Source organism: Cystoisospora suis (assembly GCF_002600585.1).
Source record: "Cystoisospora suis strain Wien I chromosome Unknown contig_72, whole genome shotgun sequence".
NCBI lineage: Eukaryota > Apicomplexa > Conoidasida > Eucoccidiorida > Sarcocystidae > Cystoisospora > Cystoisospora suis.
The window spans coordinates 1-24,677 of NW_027152874.1; the positions used below are offsets into that span (position 1 = coordinate 1).

The 24,677-nt window shown below is 53.7% G+C and overlaps 4 protein-coding genes across 4 annotated transcripts; 3 read left to right on the forward strand and 1 right to left on the reverse strand.

Moving 5' to 3' along the window:
• Nucleotides 1-571: 571 nt before the first annotated feature.
• CSUI_000146 (enth domain) lies at nt 572-5,543 on the forward strand (the record flags this gene model as incomplete). Its single annotated transcript, XM_068060380.1, has 4 exons — nt 572-1,605; nt 2,076-2,905; nt 3,195-4,262; nt 4,542-5,543. The coding sequence occupies exons 2-4, from the start codon at nt 2,495-2,497 to the stop codon at nt 5,541-5,543; spliced, it is 2,481 nt and encodes an 826-aa protein (XP_067927613.1). The 5' UTR covers nt 572-1,605; nt 2,076-2,494.
• A 1,105-nt stretch (nt 5,544-6,648) lies between these two features.
• On the forward strand, nt 6,649-11,358 carry CSUI_000147 (alpha--mannosyl-glycoprotein beta-2-n; the record flags this gene model as incomplete). The annotated part of the gene is made up of 7 exons (XM_068060381.1): nt 6,649-7,886; nt 8,348-8,472; nt 9,064-9,140; nt 9,464-9,580; nt 10,030-10,087; nt 10,466-10,588; nt 11,176-11,358. The coding sequence occupies exons 1-7, from the start codon at nt 7,778-7,780 to the stop codon at nt 11,356-11,358; spliced, it is 792 nt and encodes a 263-aa protein (XP_067927614.1). The 5' UTR covers nt 6,649-7,777.
• Nucleotides 11,359-12,111: 753 nt separating this feature from the next.
• CSUI_000148 (septum formation protein maf) lies at nt 12,112-16,466 on the forward strand. Its single transcript, XM_068060382.1, has 3 exons — nt 12,112-13,675; nt 14,713-15,220; nt 16,076-16,466. The coding sequence occupies exons 1-3, from the start codon at nt 13,148-13,150 to the stop codon at nt 16,210-16,212; spliced, it is 1,173 nt and encodes a 390-aa protein (XP_067927615.1). The 5' UTR covers nt 12,112-13,147; the 3' UTR covers nt 16,213-16,466.
• A 137-nt stretch (nt 16,467-16,603) lies between these two features.
• Nucleotides 16,604-18,823, reverse strand: CSUI_000149 (uncharacterized protein). The gene is made up of 2 exons (XM_068060383.1): nt 17,752-18,823; nt 16,604-17,351 (listed from the first exon to the last, which is right to left on the reverse strand). Exon 1 carries the CDS (start codon nt 18,656-18,658, stop codon nt 18,356-18,358), a length of 303 nt encoding a protein of 100 aa, XP_067927616.1. The 5' UTR covers nt 18,659-18,823; the 3' UTR covers nt 16,604-17,351; nt 17,752-18,355.
• Between the last annotated feature and the right edge of the window lie 5,854 nt (nt 18,824-24,677).

The following is a 24,677-nucleotide window of genomic DNA, read 5'->3' on the forward strand; positions in this document are numbered from 1 at the left end:
ATAAGGTGCCGTCCGCGATCTTGGTCTTCAACGAGGATCGGACCGAACCCCGCGAACAGTTCGTCTTCTCGAACGACTACCACGTCGCATACCAAGTTGTGTGATCGTGGTAGCCAGGTACCAAGTCGCTTTATGGCAGCTGTCGGGAACGAATACCACGGCGGTCTGTGTTTACACTTTAAAGAGGTCGTCACGCTTTTGTTGACCGGCACACCAAGCAGCTTGAGTTGAGTAATCGGGCAAGACACGAAAACTATCTATCGGGCATTCGGGTACGGAAACGGGGGCCGTTGCTCCCGATGTGTTACGGTGTTCGGGTAGACAAGAATAAGTCGCAGCTCGCACGGCAGCCTTTGAAAGCAGTTGCGGTGCTCGCGTAGACAAGAAAACGTAGCAGGTCACACCGCAGCGTTTCACGGAGGATCGGCCATCACTGGATTTTTCCTTCTTTCACCGGCCGCACTCTAAGCAAACATCGTCGATGACAATGATTCCCGTAGGCGGCCTCGTGTTAGTCGATGTTACGGCCGGCAGTACAAGAGGGACTCGTCCGAAATCTATCCTTGAAATTCGCCCGCAACCGGAAGTCAAAGTCTTCGTCGAACCTGGCAAAGCAAACTCATACGCGCATACTCACTTTGCTAGGTTCCTGAACGCCGTTACAACGACAAACTCGGAAGCACCGGGCTTCTTCCGCCGCCCGCGGCAGGCTTTGCGCTCGCACCAGCCCGATGCCGGCGCTGTCCGACTGCTATCCAGCGTTGTCCCGTTGTCTACGCAAAGTAGAGCGCACGCTGGACTGCCAAAAGCAGAAGTCGGGGGCATGTTTTGACTCCCAACGGTTCACCGGACGTTTGTGGTTCAGACTCATCTTCACCCCCCTTCGAGTAGGTGTTGTAGGAGCTGAGGAGCTGCGTTCAGACTCGAAGACAGAGCACGCGGTACTCGTCTTCTCTCTGTTAGTTGCGGCTAGGTGTTTTGTGCTTCCTCGACGGCTTCGAGGCCCCGTCGCGGTCTCTTTCTTCTTTTTTTGCTCGGAAGTAGCATGCGTTTTTTTTTTTTTACAGGGGAACGCAGGGCGTTACTGCAATTGTCTCCGCCGTCCCTGTACGTCGGTCTCAAAAGCAAATTTGGCTGACGGTGCCAAGGATGTCTCTGTGGTAAATTCGATGTGATCAGCTGGTGTTTTCAACGCGCAAGCGATTCCAAGGAGACACCCGAGTTTTGTTAGTTGTTGAGCGAGACCTCGGATGGCGAGGAATGTAAAACATGTGCTTAGGTGGGAGTAGGTTCATCAGTGCGACACAGTACCTCCAGGTTGTCCGTGCATGGCAGCATTCGATTGCAGGTCGCAGTGGCTCCTGCGACAGTTTCTCGGACCGAGCGAGTTAGGCAGAAGTCGGTCGCGTCGTGGATTCAGCTGTATGTTCGCTTCTACATCGTCACGAAGATGGACAGGACATTGCTCAGCAAGTTGACTTGCACCGGGGAGGAGATGCCTGCGGGGTATCTTTACACCGAGTTGCTAACGGGCACGAACAACTTGTTCTTACCCGGGCATGATCATTCAGTCAACGCGTACGGCACGAATCTGCGATTCAGACTGTAAGCATCATCCGCCTCTCCTTGGGGTGGGGCGCGCGTCATCTGCTTGTTCCCGGGGACCGGGCGGATACTTCTCTCAAGGGCCACTGAGGCTGCGCAGGTTAGAGCATCCGCGTGTTTGGTGATGCGCTCGCGCCTTTTCTGTAAGCAAAGCCTATTTTAGCCGGAGGCTGAGCGTCTCCGGTGGCACTTACGACGCCGCCTCTCTCCAGTTGCCGTCTTCAAGTTCGCGATTAGATGCCTGGACGTTTTGAGGCAGTGAGGGCTTGCGGCTAGAAGACCCGAGTTGTAGGGGTCCAAGGAGCTAGTGGTAGATAATGTGGAAGACGCAGAGTCTGGCATGTTTCCAGAGGATCATAATTGCCTAGCTGTCGCGACTCCCAGGTCCCGTCTCTCCTACCGGAGTGACCAAAGCGTTGTTTGCACATAAGGTGGGAAAAACCAGCCTCCAGTGTCTTTTCTATTTGCAGAGGGAGTGGAACAGGAGGTGTATCGGCTGAGGACACAGTCGTTGAGATTCTTGAGTACGTTTCTCGGAAGCTGGAGCGGAGCGACAGCGACCCTTTCGTGAAAGTGAAGTGCCTGCGCGTGTTCAAGCACCTCTGCGAACGCGGTCATGATCGGGTCCGATCTATCCTTCAGAGGCGATATATACATCGCATCAAGGCCTGCCAAACATACAGGTGCGTTCCATAGTAAGCATCTAGAATTTCGAGCAGCGGTTTTAGAACCTTGGTCCGAACTACTGTGTCGGACACGGGGAAATCTTTTCTGCCGGTCACTCGGATACTCTTTTTAGCAGGGCTGTAACCACTAGTTTTTGCTTCCAGTTTCCACACGTACTTGCTCCGCTTTATTTGCAGGGGACCTTCTCATCCGCTGCAGGGCGATGCACCTANNAGCGGAGGCTTGTCTTCGATGTTTGTACGCTCATGACAACGGCGGGGGAACAGGCGTTTCCGGGGCGATGGAGGCCCGGATTGAGGGATTTGGCTCGGATTCTGTCCAGCTGGGTGAACGTGGTGGAGAACGGAAGAGCAAGTATCGTTCTTATATAGGTAGCGACTGCACATCGGGTGGCATGGACGATTGGGGGGAAAGGCGTTCGTGGTCGTCTTCATCTCACATGACTGGGTTCGGTAATCCCCACTTCAGTCATGGGCCGCAGCCGTCAAAAGGGGAACAGGCACTCCAGCTTATTTCTGCAACTGCAAGCAAGATTTTGCCGACCGCTGTGCAGGAACACTTTCAAAAAGTGGTCAGCAGCGCCTTACCCGGGGGATCGTCGCCAGTGAGCATGGTGAGCAAACCACAGAGGGTGGGGTCATCCGTACGTATAGCCGTGGTTTACCAGGGATGCCCGTATATGTGGATAGCGTGCTGTACCAGGTGCGCTTGCACTGGGTTGTCCAGGAGGGGGCTAGAAGTATGCGGCTTTGCAGCTGGTCAGGGACGGGTAGAATGACAACGATTTCAGCTTTGTTGCTGTTCCTTCGTGAGAAGTCTCTATCGTGCCACATCAGGCCGAACCTGGGATTCGTCTTCTCTGTACATCTAAGGTCCTAGTTGTGTAGCTCTTCTCTGTGCAGACGTCTGGCTGTGGAAGCTTTCGCCCGCCCACGTACTCCCGTGCTGGTGGTGGTAACTGGAGCCGTGCGTCTGGTTGTGGTTCACTCACCAGTAACGGCGACAGCTCTGTGGCGTCATCGTGGTCGTCTGGGACTGCAGAATATTCGGTTGCTCCCGAAGGGGCGAGTGGAAGGGCGTCGGATTCCAACCTTCCTCTCGGAGATAGTCCCCACCATAGTCGTTATTTTCGCCCAAACATGTCAGCCACGACTAACTTCGCGTCGAAAGCCTCGCCGCTTGAAACGTCGGGACCATTTAGAGGTGTTTCGGATCGCGTGAGCCGAGGAAAGGGAGGGTTTGCTGACAGTCGAAGTGAGACAGGCTTGACAGTGGCCACATCCGCTCCGGCTGGCGAGTATGAGAATCGGGTAGTTGAGGAGCTCATTTTGCCGTGTGGTGTGAAGATGACACCTTCCGCAGCGGTGCTAGAGGAGTTCCGCTCGAAGTGTCAGGCGGTGGATATGCGCATGCTGGGGCATATCATTCAACAGAAGTTGCAGGATGAGACTTTGCCGCTGGTATCTCGTCTCAGACTCTTGTGCGGCTGCGAGGCGCTGCTCCGCTTTGAACAGCGACGTAGGCGGGGGGGACTGGGTATTGTCGAGGCCGACAAAGGAGCAGGGAAGCCTGAGATTAGTCTCCGCCAAGTTCTGAAAGAAGAATCCCTGACAGAGCTCCGGCGGTGTGTGGAGGTTCCCCAGTTGGCTCGGGTCGCCGCCACTGTGCTTGGCTTTTTGGATGATACACATGCGCCTGGAACCGGCGACGCAGACTCGGTAAAAGTGTGTAGTCGGCTAGCGAGTTCCTCGAGCATGGGTGATGGGAGAGAGACGACGTCGACGGCGGAAGTAGATCTCTTAGGTCTTGGTGAGGACGATGACCCAGCAGGACGCAACTTCATTTCTGTGGACAGGGAAAAGAGAGAAGATAACCTCTTTAAGGGCCTTGGAGACTCTGAAGAGTCTACTCAGAAGAAGGCGGGCTTGCAGGGTGGCGGCCCAGGAAAGGCGAATGTCGTACGCCGTCAGGTGAGTCTCGGCGGACCACGGTGGCCCATCGGGTCACATTGTGCTGTTAGGAGACGGCCGTGAACTGAAACAGTACGCTGTTAGGCACTGATCCTCTTAGGTTCTGGTCTGTAATCTCTGCAGTCTTTCGCGATGCCTTTTAGAGGCATGGCAACACCTGCGTCCATGGGGTCGCATAGGACTGCGTTCAAGATCTTCGCTTCTTCAGATATTTGATCTTCCAAGGGAATGGCACGCTCGTGCGCTTGTTTGGAGTCTGGATGTCTTCGGTGTCCTCAGGCAGAGCTTCTGGATATTTTATCAGAATCTCCCAGCACCCAAGTGAATTCTGCGCGGTCAACTTCTTCTTTTACGGGCGCTCCGGAGCGATGTTCCTTTTTTTCGGGCCTGGTGGTGAAGAACGGAAAGCAACCTGGAGTGGCCAGTATCATTCGTGACGACGAGCAGTCATTCCTTGACCTACCCTTGCAGCAATCAACTGCTCCGGCGCCCCGCCGCCCACCTTCAGAGAACCCCGCCACTGGTGCGACATCCGCTTCAAGCGCTCTGGAACGCTCATGCGATAAAGATATGCTTTCTCTTGACTCACTGCTTTCCTCTTCTCTGCACAGTGGTGCTCACACTCCGGCGCACACAGGCTTCCCTCTTGCACGCCAGGCCGCGTCTTCCACTGCTTTTCTGACCAGCTCGCCACCTCTTTCTGACATACCGAAGCATTCTTCCCCGGTAGGGGTCCGTGTAGTTCCCAGCTGCGGTCCTTCGCTTTCTAGCGCAGGGGCTGCAATGTCATGCAGAGGCTCTGGAGGATTGTCTCCAACGGAAAGCAATATTTCGGCTGGCGTGTCCTTGCCTTCTTCTACCTCACTGACATCACTTGTGGGAGAGAGCCCCAGTACTCCTTCAGACGCGACGCAGCAGTCCATGCAGTCGCGGACAGCTCACCTGGACCGTGTATTCAGCTCAAGCCCGTCCACCGCGTCTCCCGGCCAGTCTAGTGCCCTTCCGACTGGTTACGCTGCCCTGTTTCCTCAACAGCAGCACACCAGCCTTGTGGGACTGCATAGGGAAACCCAGGGCTACCGCCCGGTTCATTCTGCGCCAACTCCCTCGCGCACTCCACATTCATGCATCGGATTGTCTCCGCCGTCTGCGCTGCTCGGAAGTGGGCAGACAGGAGCAGCCGATGTGGGACTCGGGAAATCGCTTGGCGGCTCCGGAGCAGTCACTCAGAGTAGTTCACAGCAGGATGCTCGCAGAAAGTTCGCTTTTGTGTCTTCATGAGATTGTGTGGGCATGTGTGAGAAACGAAGTGTCCACGGACGCTCTCTTTGTGGCCGGGGCTATCCGTCTGCGCGGGCCTGTGCTTTCGTCTGTCAGCGGGCTCGGGTTTGAATTTGTCGTCTGCACGGTTGTCTTCCCAAAGTTCCTACGCTGACACAGAATTTACGATCAACCAGTTTCGGCCTGAGGAGCTTTTTCTCTGAGCACTACCTTGTTGAGCGAGAGGATAAGCGTCTCGCTTGAGAGAGAGCTCATGTGGGTAGGCCAGTTCCCCCCTTAGAAGACTCTCGCGGTTGACCAGATACCTTTTTCTAGGTGGTTCCGATCTATGCCGCGGAAGTAGGCAATCAGACAGCTCACTGCATGCGACTGCGTAGGGATGCGGAACCGAAGATGCGTGGTTTGCAGCGGTTCTTGCACATTAAGTCAAAATTTTCTATCGGCACGAAGTACTACTTGCTTCTCCAGTAGCAGCACTACTACTTGCTCCTCTAGCGTCACCAGAAATACAGGTGGCAAGGAGCCGTTCCAGTCGGTTCCGTTCCGCAGGGGGAGAGGGTGTCCGGGGTGAGTCCGACTGCCGGCGATGCGGTCGGCAGGAAGGTATCCTCGATAGTAAAGCGCACCTCTTCTGTCAGTCTTGTGGTGTCGGGGCCGCACACAGCAGCAGCTGCCTACCGGTTCCGGAGGGCAAAAAAAGTGTTTGTGCGAGGCAGTCGAAGTGTTTTCAATCTCTTTGGGCAGCCAGCAGATCGGGGTGCCTTGTTTTGCTCGTAGTCGCTCTAATGACGTCGCTGCAAACGAACTAGTCTGACCTGGCCCTCGCCAGCGAACCCCCCCCCGTCCCCCCTGGCTTCCTTCCAATACGAATCTCTGGGTGAGCAAGATCATCAAATGTGCTCAAATTGGAAGATACAGCACTGACGAGCCTGGGCATCTCTGAGTCCTCGGCAATTGGAGCTGTAAGCGGCGAAGCACCCCGGGGTGACGCATGAGTGGGCGCTCCAGCATGGTATGCACCCAAGTACCACTTTTCGCAGATCGGGGCATAGCACGCCAAACAGTGTACACGAGACGGAAGAAGTACAAACAAGTACTTGTTTAGCGCGAAGGTTAAGAGGGACACTCCCCCGAAGGAAGGCGCAGCGTTGCAGAGGCCGCGAAAACTGTAGACGCGGTTGCGGAGACGTAAGCATTCGAAGCAAAGCATCATGAAAAGTCTCCCTAACCGCCAGTCCACGTTACTGGAGGGACGCACAAAGCCCATTCTGGACGCGTCATAATCACATGCCCGAGGTCGACCACACGCTGTTAACTCCGGTATGCCACATCGAGCACTTACTCAACTTTATCTGCTTGTTGGTTTACAGTGTACCACCGGAAAGCTTGTCACTCGGTAGCTGAACTCCCTCGTCCAACCCAAGGCTTCGGCTACAAAGGCTGCATCTCTGTGGAATACCTCCCTGTAAAGCATATTTATTCCTGACCCGAGGGGCTTCTGGCAGTCAGTTTATCGAGCGGGAGACTTCCCCCGTCAGCGATAGTGCTATGTGGCGTGGCAGGACGATTGATGTCAAGACACGGGGCGAAGAGAAACAACTGCGAACCGCTAGAGGGGCGCCCAAGAGCAAGAGAGCTCCTTCTGTGGCGTGTTGCTCCAACCAACTCCCTGTCTTTTTCACAAGCTCTTTCCTCAAAAAGTTACTCCTGGAAATAAATATACCTTGCGGGGGGGTGTTCGACCGTTTCCGGTTTTCATTTCCTAGGGCCTTACCAAGAGGCGCATTCTCCCGCGTGGTGGCTGGCCCACGTGCATACGTCCTTGTTGTCTGGTGTCTACCAGTTGCAAATTTTTCATCTTCCTCGGGCTTGAATCGACTTTGAATGATTCCACAGTACTGTCGTCTTTGCATCTTCCGTCTACTCTTTGCGACGAAATCAACGCTTCCCGAGGTTTTCTGGGTGCCCGGCGCTCCGGCTTGGGGCGCCAGTAGTTCCCCTTTCCGGAAAACTAAACAACGTGCAGAACGGCCAGTGAGCCGACTTTTACTGTTTCCAGAATCTAAGGAGGCACTGCGGACGGCATCTGCCGCCGCTTGAGCGAAAGCGTTATGGCATCCTAAAGGGGACTCTGTGTTTCCTTAGTTGCTCATTGCACCCGATTCCTGGACAGTTTCGCGCACCAGGGCAGTTTGTTCCTCGTTTCCGATCCGATCGTTCTCGTCTCTGCAAATATGTCGTGTTTCGACGGTAGAGGGGGCTTTGATTCCTCTGCCGACAGCAGCGTCAGTTTTCTGTCACACGTCGATTGCAGCGCTATCGACGAACTTGATCCCTCTCTAGGTGAGACGCCCCTCCTGTCTTGCGAGTTTAGCAGCTGAGCTAAATTTCTTCCGACTCTGCGATTGCCTCCGTGTTCTTGTGGCTGCGTCCGGAGGTCACAGGTTCGGCTGTGCGGGTCTAGCGGGAAAGTGGGGCCGGGCAGACAGTCCTGCTGCGTTCCGGGGTGCGGGATGCATACGAATATCGGACCTCTATCCCTTCTTACGGCGCGCCTTTTGGTCCACCCGCTCACCTGTAGACCTTCATCTGAATCCGGATGGACGCCTCGTCTCACCGCCGTCTAGTCTGACGGGGTATTAGGGTTGGCCAAGCGTGCGTGCTCGAAGACGGGTGGCGTCCCCCGTGATTGAGAATCTCTTTTTCGTGCCTGCAACTGTCCCAGGGGTGCCCTCCTAATATCTCTCTCAGTGCTGATGCGCTCCTTCGGCCGACCAACCTGTTCTTCTGTCGGATGCTTGCAGCGGACGGCCATGTTCTCATCTACTCCCGTGAGGTGCCTTGCGAGCTGAGATTAGAGGATGGCAGCGGTGGCCCGCCTAAAGACGTGGGCCGCCTGGAGCCCATCCGTGTTAAGATCCTCCTGCTTGTAAGCTGCTTCACATCGGGACGGTTCACTTTTTTTCGAGGCTGAGAAGGAAGAGCAGTCACCTGTAGCTACCTGCTCGGCTGTGTCCTGGAGCCTAGTTGGACAGCATCAAAGAGGCAGTTTCTCACGCAGGACGAAGCTAAAAGTCTCCTCGGGAAGTACAGGTCGGCGGCCGTAATACGTCTCTTTTTACTTCCCACAAAAAATTAGCAAGACGAGAGGTGGGACAGCAGACTATTTCTGTAAGTATACTCATTGGCATCTCGTTGTTCTGGTTTTTGCTGTCAGTCACAAGTGCCCACAGACGGGGCTGCCCCAGCCGGAAGAAGAAAGATGTCGTCAGCACTCAGGCCGGTCTCTAAGTGGGGCTTTCCAACGAGCTCAGACGGGTCCGGGGACGGGCCTTTCATTAACACACGGACTGTACCGACACGCCTGAACACCGAACAACACGGAGCATTCCTGCCGTCGCGTTACCCGCCATCGGCGTTGGTACGCATTCCCCTGTGTGTCTTCTTCCTCGTAGCAAAGCCTCTTTACTTCAGACGAAGTCGTCTTTGTGAGGTGCTGTTCACTTTGTTTCTTGTCCAGGGAGACGAACAACAACCTCAGCATGTCCGGGTCGAGGTGACCAGCGAGAATGATCTCTTTCTCAACTATACTCACGCGTGAGCGTTCTCGAGCAACCACACTATAAGAGAACCTTCGTACTACCTACGCATCTTTTGCAAGGGAGAGGACGTAGTTCTGGGTTCGGACAACTGCAGGAGACTTACCCTGATGTTTTCGACATCTCGATAAGTTTCCTGATGAAGATACAAGATTGTAAACGGTTCAGCACTCAGAGCCACGAATGTAATTTCCTCGAGTTGTAAACCAGGGTTATTCAGGGGGACGTCCAGTTGAACCCTTAGTACGCTGTGAGATAGCTACAAAGGCGTTCACAAACCACAACTCGTCACTCTCTGAATGTGTTTTGACCTGTCGTCAGGTTGAATGAAGAGCTGTTCAGGCAAATGCAAGAGAGCCAGAAGCTCATGATTGAGTTCGGTGATTATCCGAATGTGCTTGTGAAGATGCTTAACTCTTGCATCAAAGAACCTCACAGGCAAGTTTTTGTGCTCAGAGGTGTTGGAAAGTCTCATGACTGGGCGTTGTCTTTTTGTTTGTGTAATTCTTACCTTGCGATTATTCACCCGTAGCCACGTGTGATACTCTGTATTGGGTTACGCACCTGTCCGTCAGTCCTTTCTTCTATTGCTGCGAAGGGAGTTTGTTTCTCCCGCTTCCGTTTTTTGACCTCATACTTCCAGTGAATACACCTGGCCTGTTACAGCCTTCTTTCGGTGTGGTGTGTACGGGGTCTTGGGGCGTGTGCCCTCATTTTACCTTTTTATCGTGAAGACGCCACACTTCTCTGCATGTACTGAAACGATTTGTACCGGTGAGATGCGCGTACTAGCAGTTGCACCCGTAAGAAAAACGTGTTCTGAGTTGTTGTATAGTTTCCAGATTTACTTTCACTCTAGGAGTGTTTCTCTTTCTGTTCTTTATCAGCTTCCTTGCAGTCTTCATTATGCGCATGAATGGCAGAGCTCGACTTGACTTCATTCAGGTAGGTCTGCGTCTGGACTCAGGACTGAATGTTTTCATGCATTAGACCTCTTGTGTCCTGGCTGGGCGATCATCGGTCTAGAAGGTGCTCAATCATGCCCAAGTCGTTTCTTGCGCCAGCACAGTTCACCGAATCATATAGAAGTCATAAACACCATCTGTAGCTGTACTGCTGGAGTCTGTACAGCTTCATTAGCTTAGGCGGCACAAGTGTACGGGGGTCCAGAAAGTACGCTGTTTCTGCATGAATGAGTTCTGAGCCACCTGGACGCTGCTTCCTTCTCTTCTCTAGTTGCTTGGTTCTTGTGGAGCAGACGGGAGAAGCGGGTGTCCGCACTTCACCGTGTCCGTACAACCAATTTGTTTTTGCTTTCCACAGAGCATGGAATATAAGTTTATCGAGCTCCTTTCTCTCGACTTCCTCCAGTCAACGGAAGAGTTCACCCGCCGAGACATGACATTTAGATACAACGCACTCAAAAGCAAACTCGCTCTTCTCCAGGTCCGTGCCATGAACGCCCACAACCGCGTACTTCATCCTCTGGTGGCCCAAGTATTATTTCTTGTCGGCCGAGGTCTCCTTTGCTTTGTCAGCGCAGACGCTAATTATCAGGAGTGTGTACCACTGGCCTCCCGTGTCAGAGGATATATATCTGTAGAAACGCGACTATTCTGCGAATGTGTTAGGTCATCGCTGTTTACGCTGCACTAGATGCGTAGGCAAGCTTTTGATCACGCTGTAGTGTGTGACTTCACTTCAGGTGCAGTTGTTCACCGTGGAACGTCTATGAGGCGCAACAGCACTGTCGGGGACGCGGCCCGCTGGTTTAAAAGTCGTTCCTCGAGGGAGCGGCCTCTGACTCCAGGCTGCGCCTGCATAGTTGAGGAATCTCTATAACACAACGAGTAGAAAAACAAAAGAAGTCTGCGTCCGACTACATCCAGACTACATATATATATCGGGTCAGCCGTAGGCCAGCGGGTCACCGTTTGTGGTGCCGGCATTGTGTAGAGCGGCCTGAGGAGGGCGGAAATCGAAGGGTTACAAAATGAGAGTTGATAGGTCGTCTGTACTCTGTTTTCCTGTAGGCCCGACTGCACGACGTTGGCTGCTTACTGAAGCTGAAGAGCCCCTCACTTCTGCTGCATTTGCAGAAGGCAGCGCAACAACAAGCACAGAGACGCCAGCAGCAGGCCCTTGCGTCTGCCTCTGCGTCGGGAGGAGGAAGGTCTGGAGCCGGGGGACCAGCTACGTCCTCGCGATTTCGGTAGTTACTGCTCACAAGGTGGTAGCTCGAAGGCTGTGGCGGCGTGCTTGGTGCAGAACTTGTGGGACTGGTGTCCGCGGGCGGCACGTACGACTAAAAGGTCAAGATGAAGTCTCCATGAGATCGTCACTAATTGGCAAGCACGCTCCGTAACAGTGTGTTTCCAGGGCCAGGGAGACGCCGGACAGTCTTTTAAAATGGAGCATCACGGATGCCCACTGAGAAGGCTGGTTTCTGCGGCGCATACTGGCTTGTGGACCAGATGGTGGATCTGGGAGACTTTCGGTTCTTATGAATTAATTGTCCCTTGTAACGCATCTCGTTGATCCTCGGGCGGCAAGACCACTTGCTCTGTCCATGTGGACAAGATGTTTCGTGTTTGGCCTTGGTCCTGATACCAAGTATGACACACCCACCCCTGTATGCTGTGGTTCTCACCCATCGCGCATCGCCCACGACCTACTTGCTTGTTACGGCTTGACGCTGTCCCAGCTGACACAATGCAAGTCCTGTAAGTAGCGGGTGCCGTGCCGCAAATATAAGTCTTTCTTCGGCCACGCGAGTCTGGACAGCAAGGAAGCACGATAAGGCGACAAAATATCACCGCGCTACGCACGTGAATAGGAGACCCAGCGCTCCACAGTCTGCTTTGCCAGGATCAATTAGCGGAAGAATTCTCACCGAAACGCTTCGGTCCTGCTGAATTCTCAGAGCAGGGAAGTTGTTAGTCATTGCAGTATCTGTTGGTAATGGCAGAGTTTGCATCACTTACGTGGTGAAGTTCCGTAACGAGCGATATCTGAGGAGGACGAGCCTGCCCATTCTGCGCAGCACGGCGCCTCCTCGTTTTGCATTCTTGCGCTTCTACCTCCCGCCAGCAACGCGTTAACCTCATTGGTTTACTGAAGCGGCGCTCGCCCGGCCGTATTGCCCTCCCACAACCGTGCGCGAAGGGCGTATAGATGTTCGCTGGACTGTTGGCCCCAAAGAAGAGCCTTCCTTGAATCTAGCTACCTGCTGTTACAGGAGAAGATCCCGGACGCCCGGGCCATCGTGTCGTGTGGTTGCTGTTAGTTGCAACGGAAAGCTGATGCCTTTGAAGCCGGAGCGCCGGAAGGTCTCGTTGCCCCGCCGAGTTGCTCGAGGCTGAGTCTGCATGCATGTGCATACACTCTGCTAATCACTGTGCCGCTTTCTCTGTGAAAGAGAAACACTAACTCTTGCACCTCTCCTCACGTTTCTTGTGCTTTGCAACACCTCGTCATTTTTCGTCTCCGCCGCTGCTCACTGTACCGGGCCCTCGATCCGGCCCTTCCAGCGACCATCGCCAGGCGACAATCGAGCTTTTTCGGCTATGGGCTGTTCTGTCGCTTCCGATGTGCCCCGTGGTTCAAGTTTTCTTTCTTTCGCCGTGCCCATCGTAAAGCCGCGATGAGTTTGTGGCGACGCGGTAGGCCCCACCAACATGGCTGTCACTGGCGGCATAGATGAAGCGCACCTACGAAAATTGAGCACCGAGGGGACTGTATTCAGATACTGAGTTGCTTTAGTCGGGTCCTTGAGACACGATGTACAACCGAATGTTCTTTGAATCCTAAGATGGAGGAGCCATTTCGAAGGCCACACCTCGTGGTGCGAGTCATTTATCACGTCGTCCGGCTTCTGCTCCCGTGAGAAAGTGTCCGTCAGGCCACAAATCCAAATCCAAAGAGGACTGAGCTATCAAGACCATGTTCGCTTCTTGTTGGTCGCGCTGAGAGAGAAGTGTATTGACTGGCCTTGGTTATCGCAGAATGGGGGATCTGACGGGTATCGCTGCCCGCACCAAGGCAGCCGCCTCGGCACCACCATACAGTCAAGCCTCGAGCTCATGTGCCACATCACAAGCGGTTGCTTCTCTCCTGCCAATTCTGCCTCTCTTCCAGGGTCCCGAGTCCCGCGACGGTAGACATGGAGAGAATTGCTCATCATCCGGTTTGAATGAGAACGGTGGCAGGGGAAACGATGTGTCGAACGTACGCCAATCTCAGCAGAGCTCTCTTGAGACGTGTCAGGATGCTTCGTCAGAGTGTGTCTCGTCCTCTCCTGTAGTCTTAGCTAGCGCAAGTGCACGACGTATTGAGCTTTGCCGGACGTTGCTCGGTCTCCAGGTCGAGAGCATTCCGTCTTCGTTCGAGTCCAACAGAGATTTCGAGAGACCCTCTCGGAGACGAGGAATTGATGGCGTAAAGACGGAGGATTCGGCTGGACGATGCAGTGAGGTTACCGACGAGGAGACGGAATTCCTTTTACTTGCGTTGGAAGGCGGATGTGGGGCTCAGGTACATACTTCTAACGCGTCACTGATTATATTCATGACACTTGATTAGGTCGCCTAGCCAAGGCGGCCACCTGCTGCTGTACTCTTAGGAGGCGAAAAAGACGCGAGTACCCTGTGACTTTTGCCTCCGTTCTTCGCATGTATAGCACACTTCTTCTTTGGCTGAGCATGTCACCTGCATTTCATAGCTCTGTATATCCCCCAGGATAGGATTTTTTCCCCAGGTGGTGTGCGTGTCTTTGTAACGAAGGAATAGCACTCGGAGAAACTGCACATCCTTTGAAACGCGCGTGCTACTCTGGTCGTCTAGATACTTGATGCTAGTCCTGTAACCACGTTGTGTCCCTTCACCGGGCAGATGACTGGTTCTCACTGCGGCATTAGCTACTCCCCATCCCGGCTTCCTCAGGTCATGTCTTGCAGGAAAGACTGTCCGTATATCTACTTAAACAGCGTGACTCCAGTGAGACGTGCCATTTCAGCAGGCACAATGAGACTTTGTATGGTCCCAGATATTTCCGGAGTCGCATCACGTTGTCTCTTGTCGTACACGCGGAAATACACCCACGTCAGTGTATGTCTAGATTCTGTGGGCACCCGTTCACCAACATGTTTGGATTAATTGAGTAGAAAAGTTATCTAGTCTGTGAATTTTCCTAGAAGTGTTGCGGTGCGGAGACCGCTCGAGAAGCAGTAGTAAGACCGTTGCCGTCGAAGTCTGTATGTACAAACGTAAAAAGCTATTGCTTCATTAATACAACAGCAGGCACCAGGACTACAGAGATCACCGTAGCTAAAGCCACATCCTTACCCGTGACTCCGCGTGTAGGTATAGATTCTGTCCTGGCGTGTGTGTAAGCATCTTGCTTACACACACGCCAGAACAGATGCTACGTCACCCGATGCCGTTTACAGGTGTTCAAAGGTGGATGCTCGTGTGCACTTCGTGCTATCTACTTGCTAGCATGAGGAGCTCCCGGGCAGGTGCTCACAAGCAAAACCATTATATTGCATCGTACCACCTTTTCCTTGTGTTAGGTAAGTGCTACACATGAGCGAACCTCCTGGCCTGCAAAAGAGTACGCGTTGAAGAGCGCAAATGGCAAAGCCCGAAGTGTTGCGGAGGGCCTGTGGAAGGAACTAGGAGAGGTCTCTTCTCCCGCTCCTTCGTCTCACGTGCCCTTTCATTCACCCAGTACCGCCGCTTCATTGTCTGCGTCGTCTTGTTGCTCATCGTCTTTATTGCCTTCCCCTGGGACTTCTTCTCTGCCGGCTCGGTGTGTCGTGATCGGTGCGGACACCATCATAGAGCTTGACGGTGAAGTCCTCGAGAAACCAGCGGATATCAGCGACGCGAGGAGGACGTTAGAAACATTGAGTGGCAGGAGCCACGAAGTCCATACGGCTGTGTGTATTTATACTCGGCGAAACGGCTGGAATCGACCTGCTTCAGCCTTCGTTGAGACCACCCATGTGACCTTCATGCCTCTGAGCGAAGCGGACATCGAGGCTTATCTTCGCACGGGTGAATCCATGGACAAGGCGGGTGAGTTGAAAGTGGCAGTGGTAGTGGCAGGAGACCGAGCCAATAGCCATCACTGTATGAGGCAGAAAATACACCTTTCGCCCGTAGGCTTGAGGCATGCCTATTTCTGCTCAAGGAGGGCTGGCCGCGTCAACACTTTCTAACGGACTTTCATTTGATACTACAAACCAGTCTACGTCAGTCGTGGCTGACCTGCTTCGACCAGATCTCTGCACAACGCAGATCTGTGTCGCACTGAATAGTTATTTGTCGGGTTTTCAAAGCACACACTCGATTTGCTATGATTTCATAGGGGCACTCAGTCCACGAGCGAGGAGGGGACGGCGCTGGAGAGGTGGGGAACGAGTCAGTCGAACCTTCTTTGCGGACGCTTGAGCCAACAATAGTCCCGAGGGCTACCGAAGCTTGTAGGCCACTTGGCGCCGAGCACCGCGCATTGGTGAAGGGCAAGGGCTTCCCCTCCGCCAAGTGCATCCCGCAGTCTGGCCTAAGGTTCGGGGGGGCGGGGAAGGGAAATCGTGCACTCAGAGTGTAGGCGACTCCTTAGAAGACGAACAGAGAACCCCCACTGAAGTTGTTATCCGGACACCTCCATCTGCTCGTTTCTTGGTGGCCTGTGCCGCTGCCGTCTGCGTCTCGTAGCTGTGATCACTGGCCACAATGCTTCAACCAGTTCCACGGAAGAACAACAGTAGCTTCATCGTACCCGGTCCCCTTCGCTACTGCGTGCATGACAAAGGACGAGGGATCTACACCCCACCACACCAGCATGAGCGAGTTGACAGCTTTCGGTAGTGGTTTGGTTCTTGCGTTAGTCCCTCTCATAGGAGAGCTGCCTGTGATTTCTCTCTACAGGAAGCTACGGCGTTCAAGGCGCTGCAGGCCAGTTTGTATCAAGAATCGAAGGATGCTACTTCAACGTCGTGGGCCTCCCAGTTCAAAAACTATCCTCCGCCCTCGCCAGTCTTTGGCGTAGACAAGCAATTGTCTGACGGGAAAGGCTGCTTTATCTTTGCCTCAACTGTCCGTGTAAGCCGCGGTTCAGTCGACTCGCACACCGCAATCGCCCCACGTATTCCTAGTCTCAAAGCGATCTGGGGAATCAGCTGGCCTGTCTGTTGTATGCTGTTAATATTAACATACAGCTAGGCTAGATAGAAGATACCAAAACTGTCGCAAGTCTTCCATGTGTGCTGTGTCCAATCAGTTTGGTGTTACACTGCCTTCTGGCACGCGCCCGTCAGGCAACCGTGTGGGGCGCACGCTTTCATCAAACGAACTGCTGTCTCTATGAACATCAGCCGAGGCGCTACTCTAAGCCTTCACCAGTGTTCCCGGAAGTGACAGGTTCCCAAGGTTCCGGATAGGCGCCGCGTCTCTGTTCGAGTAAAGAGATTTTAAGCGACTGCAGCATAGCAGTCTTAGCATGAGCACGACCTCCCGGCGCAGTCGGCCGCGTTCCACCCGTTCGCACGACAGTAGAAAAAAAAATCTGAATGGAGTCACGGGTGATGGTCGGCCCTCGAGCTGGGTACAACTGGAGACACCGGATTCACGGTCGCGCGCCTGTGTTGACGAACCGCAGTAGAGACAGCCTCATCTTACCCTAACAACAGCGACGGCTGTGGGTTACGCAACATGCAACTATGATATGCATTGGTCATAAGCAGCGGTAACACCTCACTTATGATGCACAGTGAGCGACAGCCCGTCAAGAAAACCCAGCCCGCAGCCATCGTACCCGCTTACGAATAGCGGACCAAAGCACACGACGGCAGCTCTTTACTTCCCTACCACCTGTTTGCCGACGCTCTGTAACCGTTCAAGCCGCCCAGCTATGCATCACCTGTAGGCTCCAGCAGCCACGGGAAGGCGCCCTCACTCCGTAGTCAAATAATTGTGGGTGATATCCGAAAGATTGCAGAAAACTGTAAGCGACTGCGACTTCAGCCAGTCGCCCGCTACACTCCCGCAAGTCGCAGAAGCACTTCGCCCTGTTTCGCTAAGTCAGGTACTACATGCAGCCGGGTAACTCCCTACATATCGCCGAGACCTCCATGCCCGCCCATCAAAGCCGCACACGTCACTGCGCGTACCATCTCTGGGAATGTCCTCCAGCGCTACATTTGGCCTGAGCAGAAGTACATCGCAAGCTTCCTACGAAGTCACTGATTTTTCCTAAGCTTGCTGTTCTATACTCGCGTGACCAAGGCATGTCCATGAAGGGTCAAAGGTTATACGACCTCTGCACGGCTACGTCAACCGCTCGTTACTCACACGTCTGCTGTCACCAAGGACGAGCCCCGGACGGGCCGAATGTTGGCATCAAAACAGACGTACTGCCGCTGAGACCTGGCGATCCTTTACCACGCCCCCGTGTTCTATTAATGCCCTGACAGGTCGGCACTCAATCACCTTGGCCGCGCATATGCCCTTCTGTCGCTTGGACGCATAAAAAACCCAGCGACATTCTCCTCCTGCCGAGAAAGAATACTTCCCACGTATCATCGTACGCTTCTTCTACAGCTTACTCAAGTCAGTAGCCGCCCGCCGCAGATTGTCCCAACCAGGTCCATAGAGCCTCCGGACAGCCTGCAAGATATCTTCAAACCGAGCGTGTTCAAGTCCGGGTACTGCGGTCGCGAGTATACGCCACATGACTGGAGGACCCTGGGGTCCGAGAAGTCCTTGCATGTGCTGATGAGCTGTCACCAGATCGCCGGTTGGAACACCCGCCACAGGAGGAGGCTGTCGTTGCTGCATTTCTTGACGACTAAGCGAGCCTCTCATGCTGCACGTTGAGAACACAGGATGCCATCATACCCCTCCCGAGGAACACACGATAAATGCAATCAAGCGCGAGAGTGTTACGCAAGTTGACTCGTAACGACAAACAAAATAAGCAGACGCACACGGAGAATCGTCTGCAGACAGCGGAGCGCCGCATTCCTCTGGCAGCAGTACTGTGTCTCTTCAGGCGAGAGCCGTCGCCTTTCGCCGGTCTCCGAAAGCCTTTCTCTCTTCGAATCTACTGGGAAAACTACGCGGAACAATCTGAAGAAAAACAACTAGACACAGCTCAGAAGACTCCACTTCACCAGCGCACAACCGGTGAACAAGCCACCTGCCTCGCTGCTATCCTCTTGCGTGGACTATTTCACTCGCCGAAGAACAGCACGATAAAGGCACGTCCCACAAGAGAAAACTGAAATCATAACTCCGTTGGACACAAGTATCCCCACAGGTGTCGACACAATCTAGCAAGGGAACGGAACAGTAACCTGTGTCCGTTTCCCTTTCCCTCACCCAAACAAGCGCCGCAACATTGCAAGCCTTGAAACTTACATTTCTTGTAGCATTCGATCCTAAAGAAAAACACACGTCAGGAAGGAACCGAGCAAAATGACTGCTGAACTTCTGATCGACGACGATACACATCCAGGAAACCTGTAACCTCGGACAGCATTCCGTGAGCCCGAACTACATAACTTGACGCGTCAATGACAGGACACTACTGAACTCCTGAGGGCTGTCAGTAGCGATCTATCGCGATGACCAGTTCAGCGCCACCTGTGCTTGGACTCGTCTGTCCAGCCTTACAACTTGGCGCCGAGTCTGCACCGAAAACAACAGAGGTGGAACCGGAAAAAACAGCGCTAACGAACTTGCAGCTAGTTTCTACCCGACAAAGCAGCCACAAGTGAACAATGTTGCACAGTCACCAGCTCGATTCGACTGTACAGTTCGTTGGGGCGAAGGCGTGACTGAAGAAAGGCCTGCGTTCTACAGAATATCCGGTCCCCTTATTCGAGACAAGGTTATTTATGATGAGCTTCTCTGGGCGGCATAAGGTACGGGACGGATCTCGATCTCTCCTTCGAGCGAGAGACCGGAGGTGCATCCCGTACCACTGCTAGCTCAATCGTTATACTTATAACGAGTGAATATTTGGGATTTTGTTCAGGTCATGTTCCGCAGACGTCACTTTGCTGCCAGCACAGAGAGCATGTCCCAGCAGCTGCCTTCGGGGAGGCTGCTGACACACGCTCTCTGTGTCTCTGTCACCGAGTGCAAACGGCCGCCCGAGGATGATCTCCAAGCCGAATGGTCCCTTCGCCATCCTTGCGGGACTTGCTGAAGACCCCTTGTCTGCTGCGACAGTCCTGTCTAACGTGATCATAAGAAAAGCTGTGTGACAAACGCGCTGACTGCACAAGACAATGCAGATGAACAGACGACAACTATGCAATCTCAGAGAACCGTCTGAACCTGTTCAAAACTACGCTAGCCCCCACGGTACTACGACGTACGGGCCAGGCATCGGTTGAAGTGTGGACTGGAACTTCAGGAATACACGGAAGGCCGCCCTGCCTTGCACGCCTCCGCACAAGCGTAGTCACTGTGTAATTTGACTGCAAGACCTGAAAGAAATGGCACTAGACCTAAAGACAATCTGGAGAACGAAGCACCCAGCAACAAGCTTGCCCTTACGAGCTCCTGTTGTAAGCAGCCAAAACGGACAAAAGATAGCTCGCAGAACATGAACACTACAAGTTAATCCGAGGAAGACTGGAGCATCCAGGGGGTCGGTCTGCGTTCCTTACGTCTTCATAATCCACCTGCTCGACAGAGGGGACAGAATACAAGCTGTAACAGCTGGGAGACCGAAACGAAGCTGCATGTGGTTGCCTGATAACTGGACAGTGCCGGACTGCCCTCAGAAAGCAAGACCGTTAGAAGCCCTACGCGTAGCGCCGCCTACTGAGCAGGCCAGGATATGTGAGCGCGCGGGCACGTTCGTGTTCCTGTAAGCCTGACTTGCTGTTTCTGTTTCTTGCTTACCACTGTCTGCGAAGTGAAGACGAGAAGACCACAAAAGCACGTACCATTGTCCTGTCAATGTGTCGCGACCCTCACCTGGGGCCAGGTGAGAATCAAACAAGTTGTCAGAGATAGCATAAAGGGATAAGCGCGTGATATGGCTCTACGTGCCGGCCTACGCTAGAAACCAGACAGGGCTGAACTGGCTCGGGGGTGTCAGAGCACTGCCGCTGCCATCCCCTCCTTTTTCGTGTTGCGTCCTATCGCGCTGCCGAGGCAAACCGTCCAGACTGCCCCCAGCGACGGAGCGTGTAAAGACCCACTTCTGGAGCCCTGCCCTGAACGCAAGCACACAGACGAAATGGAATCAAGCATCACCGGGGCTTCATTGCCCCGAAGCAACACAGAGGACCCAAGCAGACAACGCAATCTTTTCTGCCTGTGGAAAGCTCCCCCACCTCCGGCCAGGTAACTTCATTATCTCCTACTCAACTCTGGCTCTTCACATTCTTCGGCGGCAACGCACCGACCCCGGGTAGCCGAGGTAGCCCGAGGTTGCAACGAGACAACAGCTCCCCTGCTATAAAGCTGAGGTGCGAATCTCCGTTGCTGCATTGACTAGACGCTGCCAGGACTACCAAAGAATTATGGCTAACTAATATTATTGATTTCTGAAGGCAGTCAATACAAGGTTCTGATCAGCCAAGCTCAGAGACCCCTCCGCGTACTCTCAGTCTACCACGAACCTTCGCCCCTCCACGAACTACTGCGAGCCTGGCGTTCTAAATACTTACGACTTGCTGAAAGAGTGACACCGAAAGCCATTCACACGAGGATGCAAGACCGACTGTACGCACTCCCCGTTCTGGCGAGGCTGAAAGCTGAGACAGCACGGAACTTACGCCGAGGCCGAAAGCTGCGCCAGCCCGGAACTTACGTCGACAAAAAGACGCTGCAGGCGAAAGTAAACAAAGGATACGACGGAGTAACTGAAACCAAGCTCTCGCAAGAGGAAAGTCTCCTCTGGCGCAATTTCTAAAAAAAAATACCAGGTCACTCCACTGATTCTACTGGTGGTCAGTCCACCAGTAGTACCCAAGACACGCTGGTCGTCAGCGAGCAGTCAGCGGACACATCCTTACGCTGGCGACGCTCTCTGTGTGTTCTGAACCAACGGACCGAACCAACGGATCGATGAGCGGAGAGACATCCCCTCAGAGACGTGTGAAACCCTCCTGTACAATGTCTAAAGAACCTCTCTCTTCACCGGCCAGAACACGGAGGGCGCTTACCATGTGCTGTATCAATTAGATGAGAAACAACAATCGCAGCATCTTTACCATTCAACGGACATCTGGAGAGGAACTAAACTCCTTCCCCTATGTCTCGAAACAGCTGTCGAGCTCTTCCCAAACTACTCAGGCACCGTACGTGCGACTCAAAGCTGTAGACTCGTAGCCAGCGACACCAAGAGAAGCAAAGCGCCCAGCGCAAAACCGAGGTATATTCCTTACTGGAACCGCCGTACTGAATGGGGGAAGAAAACGAGAAAAGCGCTACATTGCCGGGGGTGTAAGGGGCCACACACAAGTGGCGGTGCATCGCTCCCCTTCCTGAACCGCCCGGCCGGCAGGTATACAAAGCCTCGGCACAGAAACTCTCCCTACACGACATATCAGACACTTACGGTGTGCTGAGGAGATACAACCGGAGAGCGACATCCGCAGAGATCCTAAGACGTGGGTATCCCGCAGACGCCTGTCACGTCATTCTGGGAGACGCTCAGAGAGTCTTCGACAATGACCCGGAGCTGTACAGTCATTCAGGCACCACCTCTGTCGAAGCCCTTCGCAACACTTACTCTGCGTACATAGATAAGAGAAGACAATAGTAGGCGCGTGTAAGGGGAGATATACCGAGACGATTCGGCCCCGCTCTTAAGGCGCCCCGATCTTAAGTGACGGGTACGCTCGACTACTGGCAGCAAAGCAGTAAATGAAAAGAACTCAAATTGGGAGCCACCCAGTGAATGGACACGTTTCTGTTTGGACGAAATCAGGAGAGGACCCCGCTAAACCGCCCAGCAAAGCGCCAGATAAAGTGTTGACATTGGGTAAGCGCCTGGGGCCAGCTAGACGACGACCAGATAAAGAAGTAAAAGTTTTCATACAGCACGAGTGTTCAACAAAAGCACCCGGTTGACACCGTCACCTTCCTCCCCGTCCGCGGCTGAGCAAATGCGTCCGAATATGTTCATGACACTAGAAGGACCACGTCGGGAAGGAGGCACACATATCTGTGCTGCCCAGTGCAACAAAGCAGCTGCGTTTCAGGCAGCTCCTTGCCCTTACTCTTTGGCGAGAGGAGTTGAAAACAAAGCGCACACACACAAACCCTCCTTTACGCACCACGGTTCATAATTACCCCCGGTGCCGTGCCGAACGGCGGACTAAACAATATAACTCCCGACGAGTCCCTGCAGGACAGAGTATGCTCCAAAAAGACATCTGCAGACGTAGTGAAGAAGGCCGTACAACCTGTCAGACAGTCACAATTTCATCCCATGGACACACACTAATCCTCTGCGCTGCGGTAAAGCGAAAACGGATGTTTTGAGTGCACGTGTGGGATCGAGAACGATGCGGGTGATGCTTCAATCTGAGAGGCCGAGCTAGCTGCATGTCAGCGGTGCCTTCCTTGCAGTCGCTGTCCCCTTCACCATCCCTGCAAGCACGCACGAACCCCTTTTTCTTTCCCGCTCCTAGCAGCTGTCGATTTCCAGACACGTAGCTGGAGGCGACTCAAAGGCACACCGGGAGAGATCACCTAAGATGCCCTTCACCTCCCAAAGCTGTGATAACTTACAATACTAAACCTTCGCTGCAAGCAAAGACACCTCAAACTAACAGTAGGAATGGGACATTCACAATTCCCTTCTCTTGCACCGCTCGGCTGGGGGGGCCGCGGGTCTGTGTGACTTGATGGCGACCCAAGAAATATACAGTAGTAGCCCCTGGCTCCGCATTAGCTGGCCAGCCGACTCTACACGCGGAAGCGCACGTGCCAGTGACAGAACTCTCGCCACCTCATACAAAGTGCCAGAAGTTGTTGGCCTCTACCACTTCTCGAGTTTCAGTTGAGCGTTTGTCCTCATCACCCCGGGCTCCCCGTTCTTTTGCTTCGCAGATAATCTCGGCGGATGACTAGGCACTCACATCGGTAGGGCATCGGGTGCCGACCCCGTGTGCGGCTCCTTACGTCCAGCTGTACCGTTAGCAAGATTCACAGGCCGACGCAAGATACACTACATCAAAATGCCAGAGAGTGGAGCCGTGCGAACTACGGCGTGGCTTCGGTGAGTCTTCGGTCGGGTCCTTCTTGCTGGCACGCTTGCTAAGTATTGTAGCAGTAGTGGCAAAGTGATGGCACCCGACCGCTGTCGTTAGTGCTGCCCGAGGTGATCTTTGCACAGACAGCAGAGACCTTACCCTGTTCGCGACAATAGACGTGAAAGCAGACAGAAACATCGATCAGCGTTCGCGACGGCTAAATAATATCCATCGCCTCTACGGCATCTCAGAACGTCCTGCCTCAGCCCTCAATGACTGCGACTTCTCTAGGGCTTCATCCTCCGAGGGCACTTTGCTTCGTTGCGTTGCCACTAAGGAAATACAATGGTGTCAGGACCGGCCTTCGGACTGTAACTCCATTCAGTGCGTTTCGGCAGCACCAGCGGCTTGGCGTCTGTGTCCTGAGCGCGCCTCACCAAGTACGCTAGACGTCAACCATTGACCCAGGAAAGCTGGACACCTTACCAGGAGCTGCGAGGAGCAAGAAAAAAAAGACAGAAACGCTGATACGTAACGCAGTGAATCTCCCTTGCGGACGGATTAAGCCCAACGGTAATCCGGAAACTCCTGACAGTAACCGGCAGACACTCGGAGCCCTGTAGCAACTGGACGAAGCCACCCTTCTCCTGGTCGTGCCAGGAGTGGCACATGCGGCAGTCCCCCAGTCATCCGGGCGATGTCCCACACTGGCACCCGCAAGATTTTTCATGCGTACGAGTTGGCTATAATCTCCGCCCAAGCGATAGAAAACCGCAGGCGCTCGAACCTCAGTCTCACTTACCCTGATGTGACGCAATTTGTGGGACACAGAACAGCACCGCAATTCGTGTTCTGCCTACCGCCCAAAAGAACCCCATGTTCAAAGCAGGCATCAATTGTTATCGCTGTAACCGGAAAACGCTCGATAGCAGAAATCAGAGGCGGCTGGTAGAGATGCTTTTTCTTGAGATTGTTTGCTGCTTCAAACAATCTCGAGAAAAAGACAAAAGTTCGAAACACTCGCTCGGAGAAACTTACCTGGCGCTGAGGTGCATGCCCGGATACATGGGAAACTAGGCATGAACAACGCGACAAACGCGCTCGACACAAGTCCAAAGAGTATCCTTTAGCGACCCTGGTACGGGTGTCCAGGCCAAGCGCGTCCTGTCAGTGCATGTAAACGCCCCCAGCGAGCTTACGCTTCGAGCAGTTGATGAGCACAATGAAAAGGGACAAGACGCCTCCGTTTGTAACACCAAGAAATCCTTCCAAAGGGGCATCAGCTACTACTGGGAACGCACTCCTGG

Bases quoted from the DNA above. Each gene is read 5' to 3' on its own strand.
- CSUI_000148 (XM_068060382.1), top strand. From the start codon at position 13,148: ATGGGGGATCTGACGGGTATCGCTGCCCGCACCAAGGCAGCCGCCTCG. The intron at 13,676-14,712 runs GTACATACTTCT...TCCTTGTGTTAG, and splicing joins AAGGCGGATGTGGGGCTCAG to GTAAGTGCTACACATGAGCG. The intron at 15,221-16,075 runs GTGAGTTGAAAG...TTCTCTCTACAG, and splicing joins TGAATCCATGGACAAGGCGG to GAAGCTACGGCGTTCAAGGC.
- CSUI_000149 (XM_068060383.1), bottom strand. From the start codon at position 18,658: ATGTGTATCGTCGTCGATCAGAAGTTCAGCAGTCATTTTGCTCGGTTC.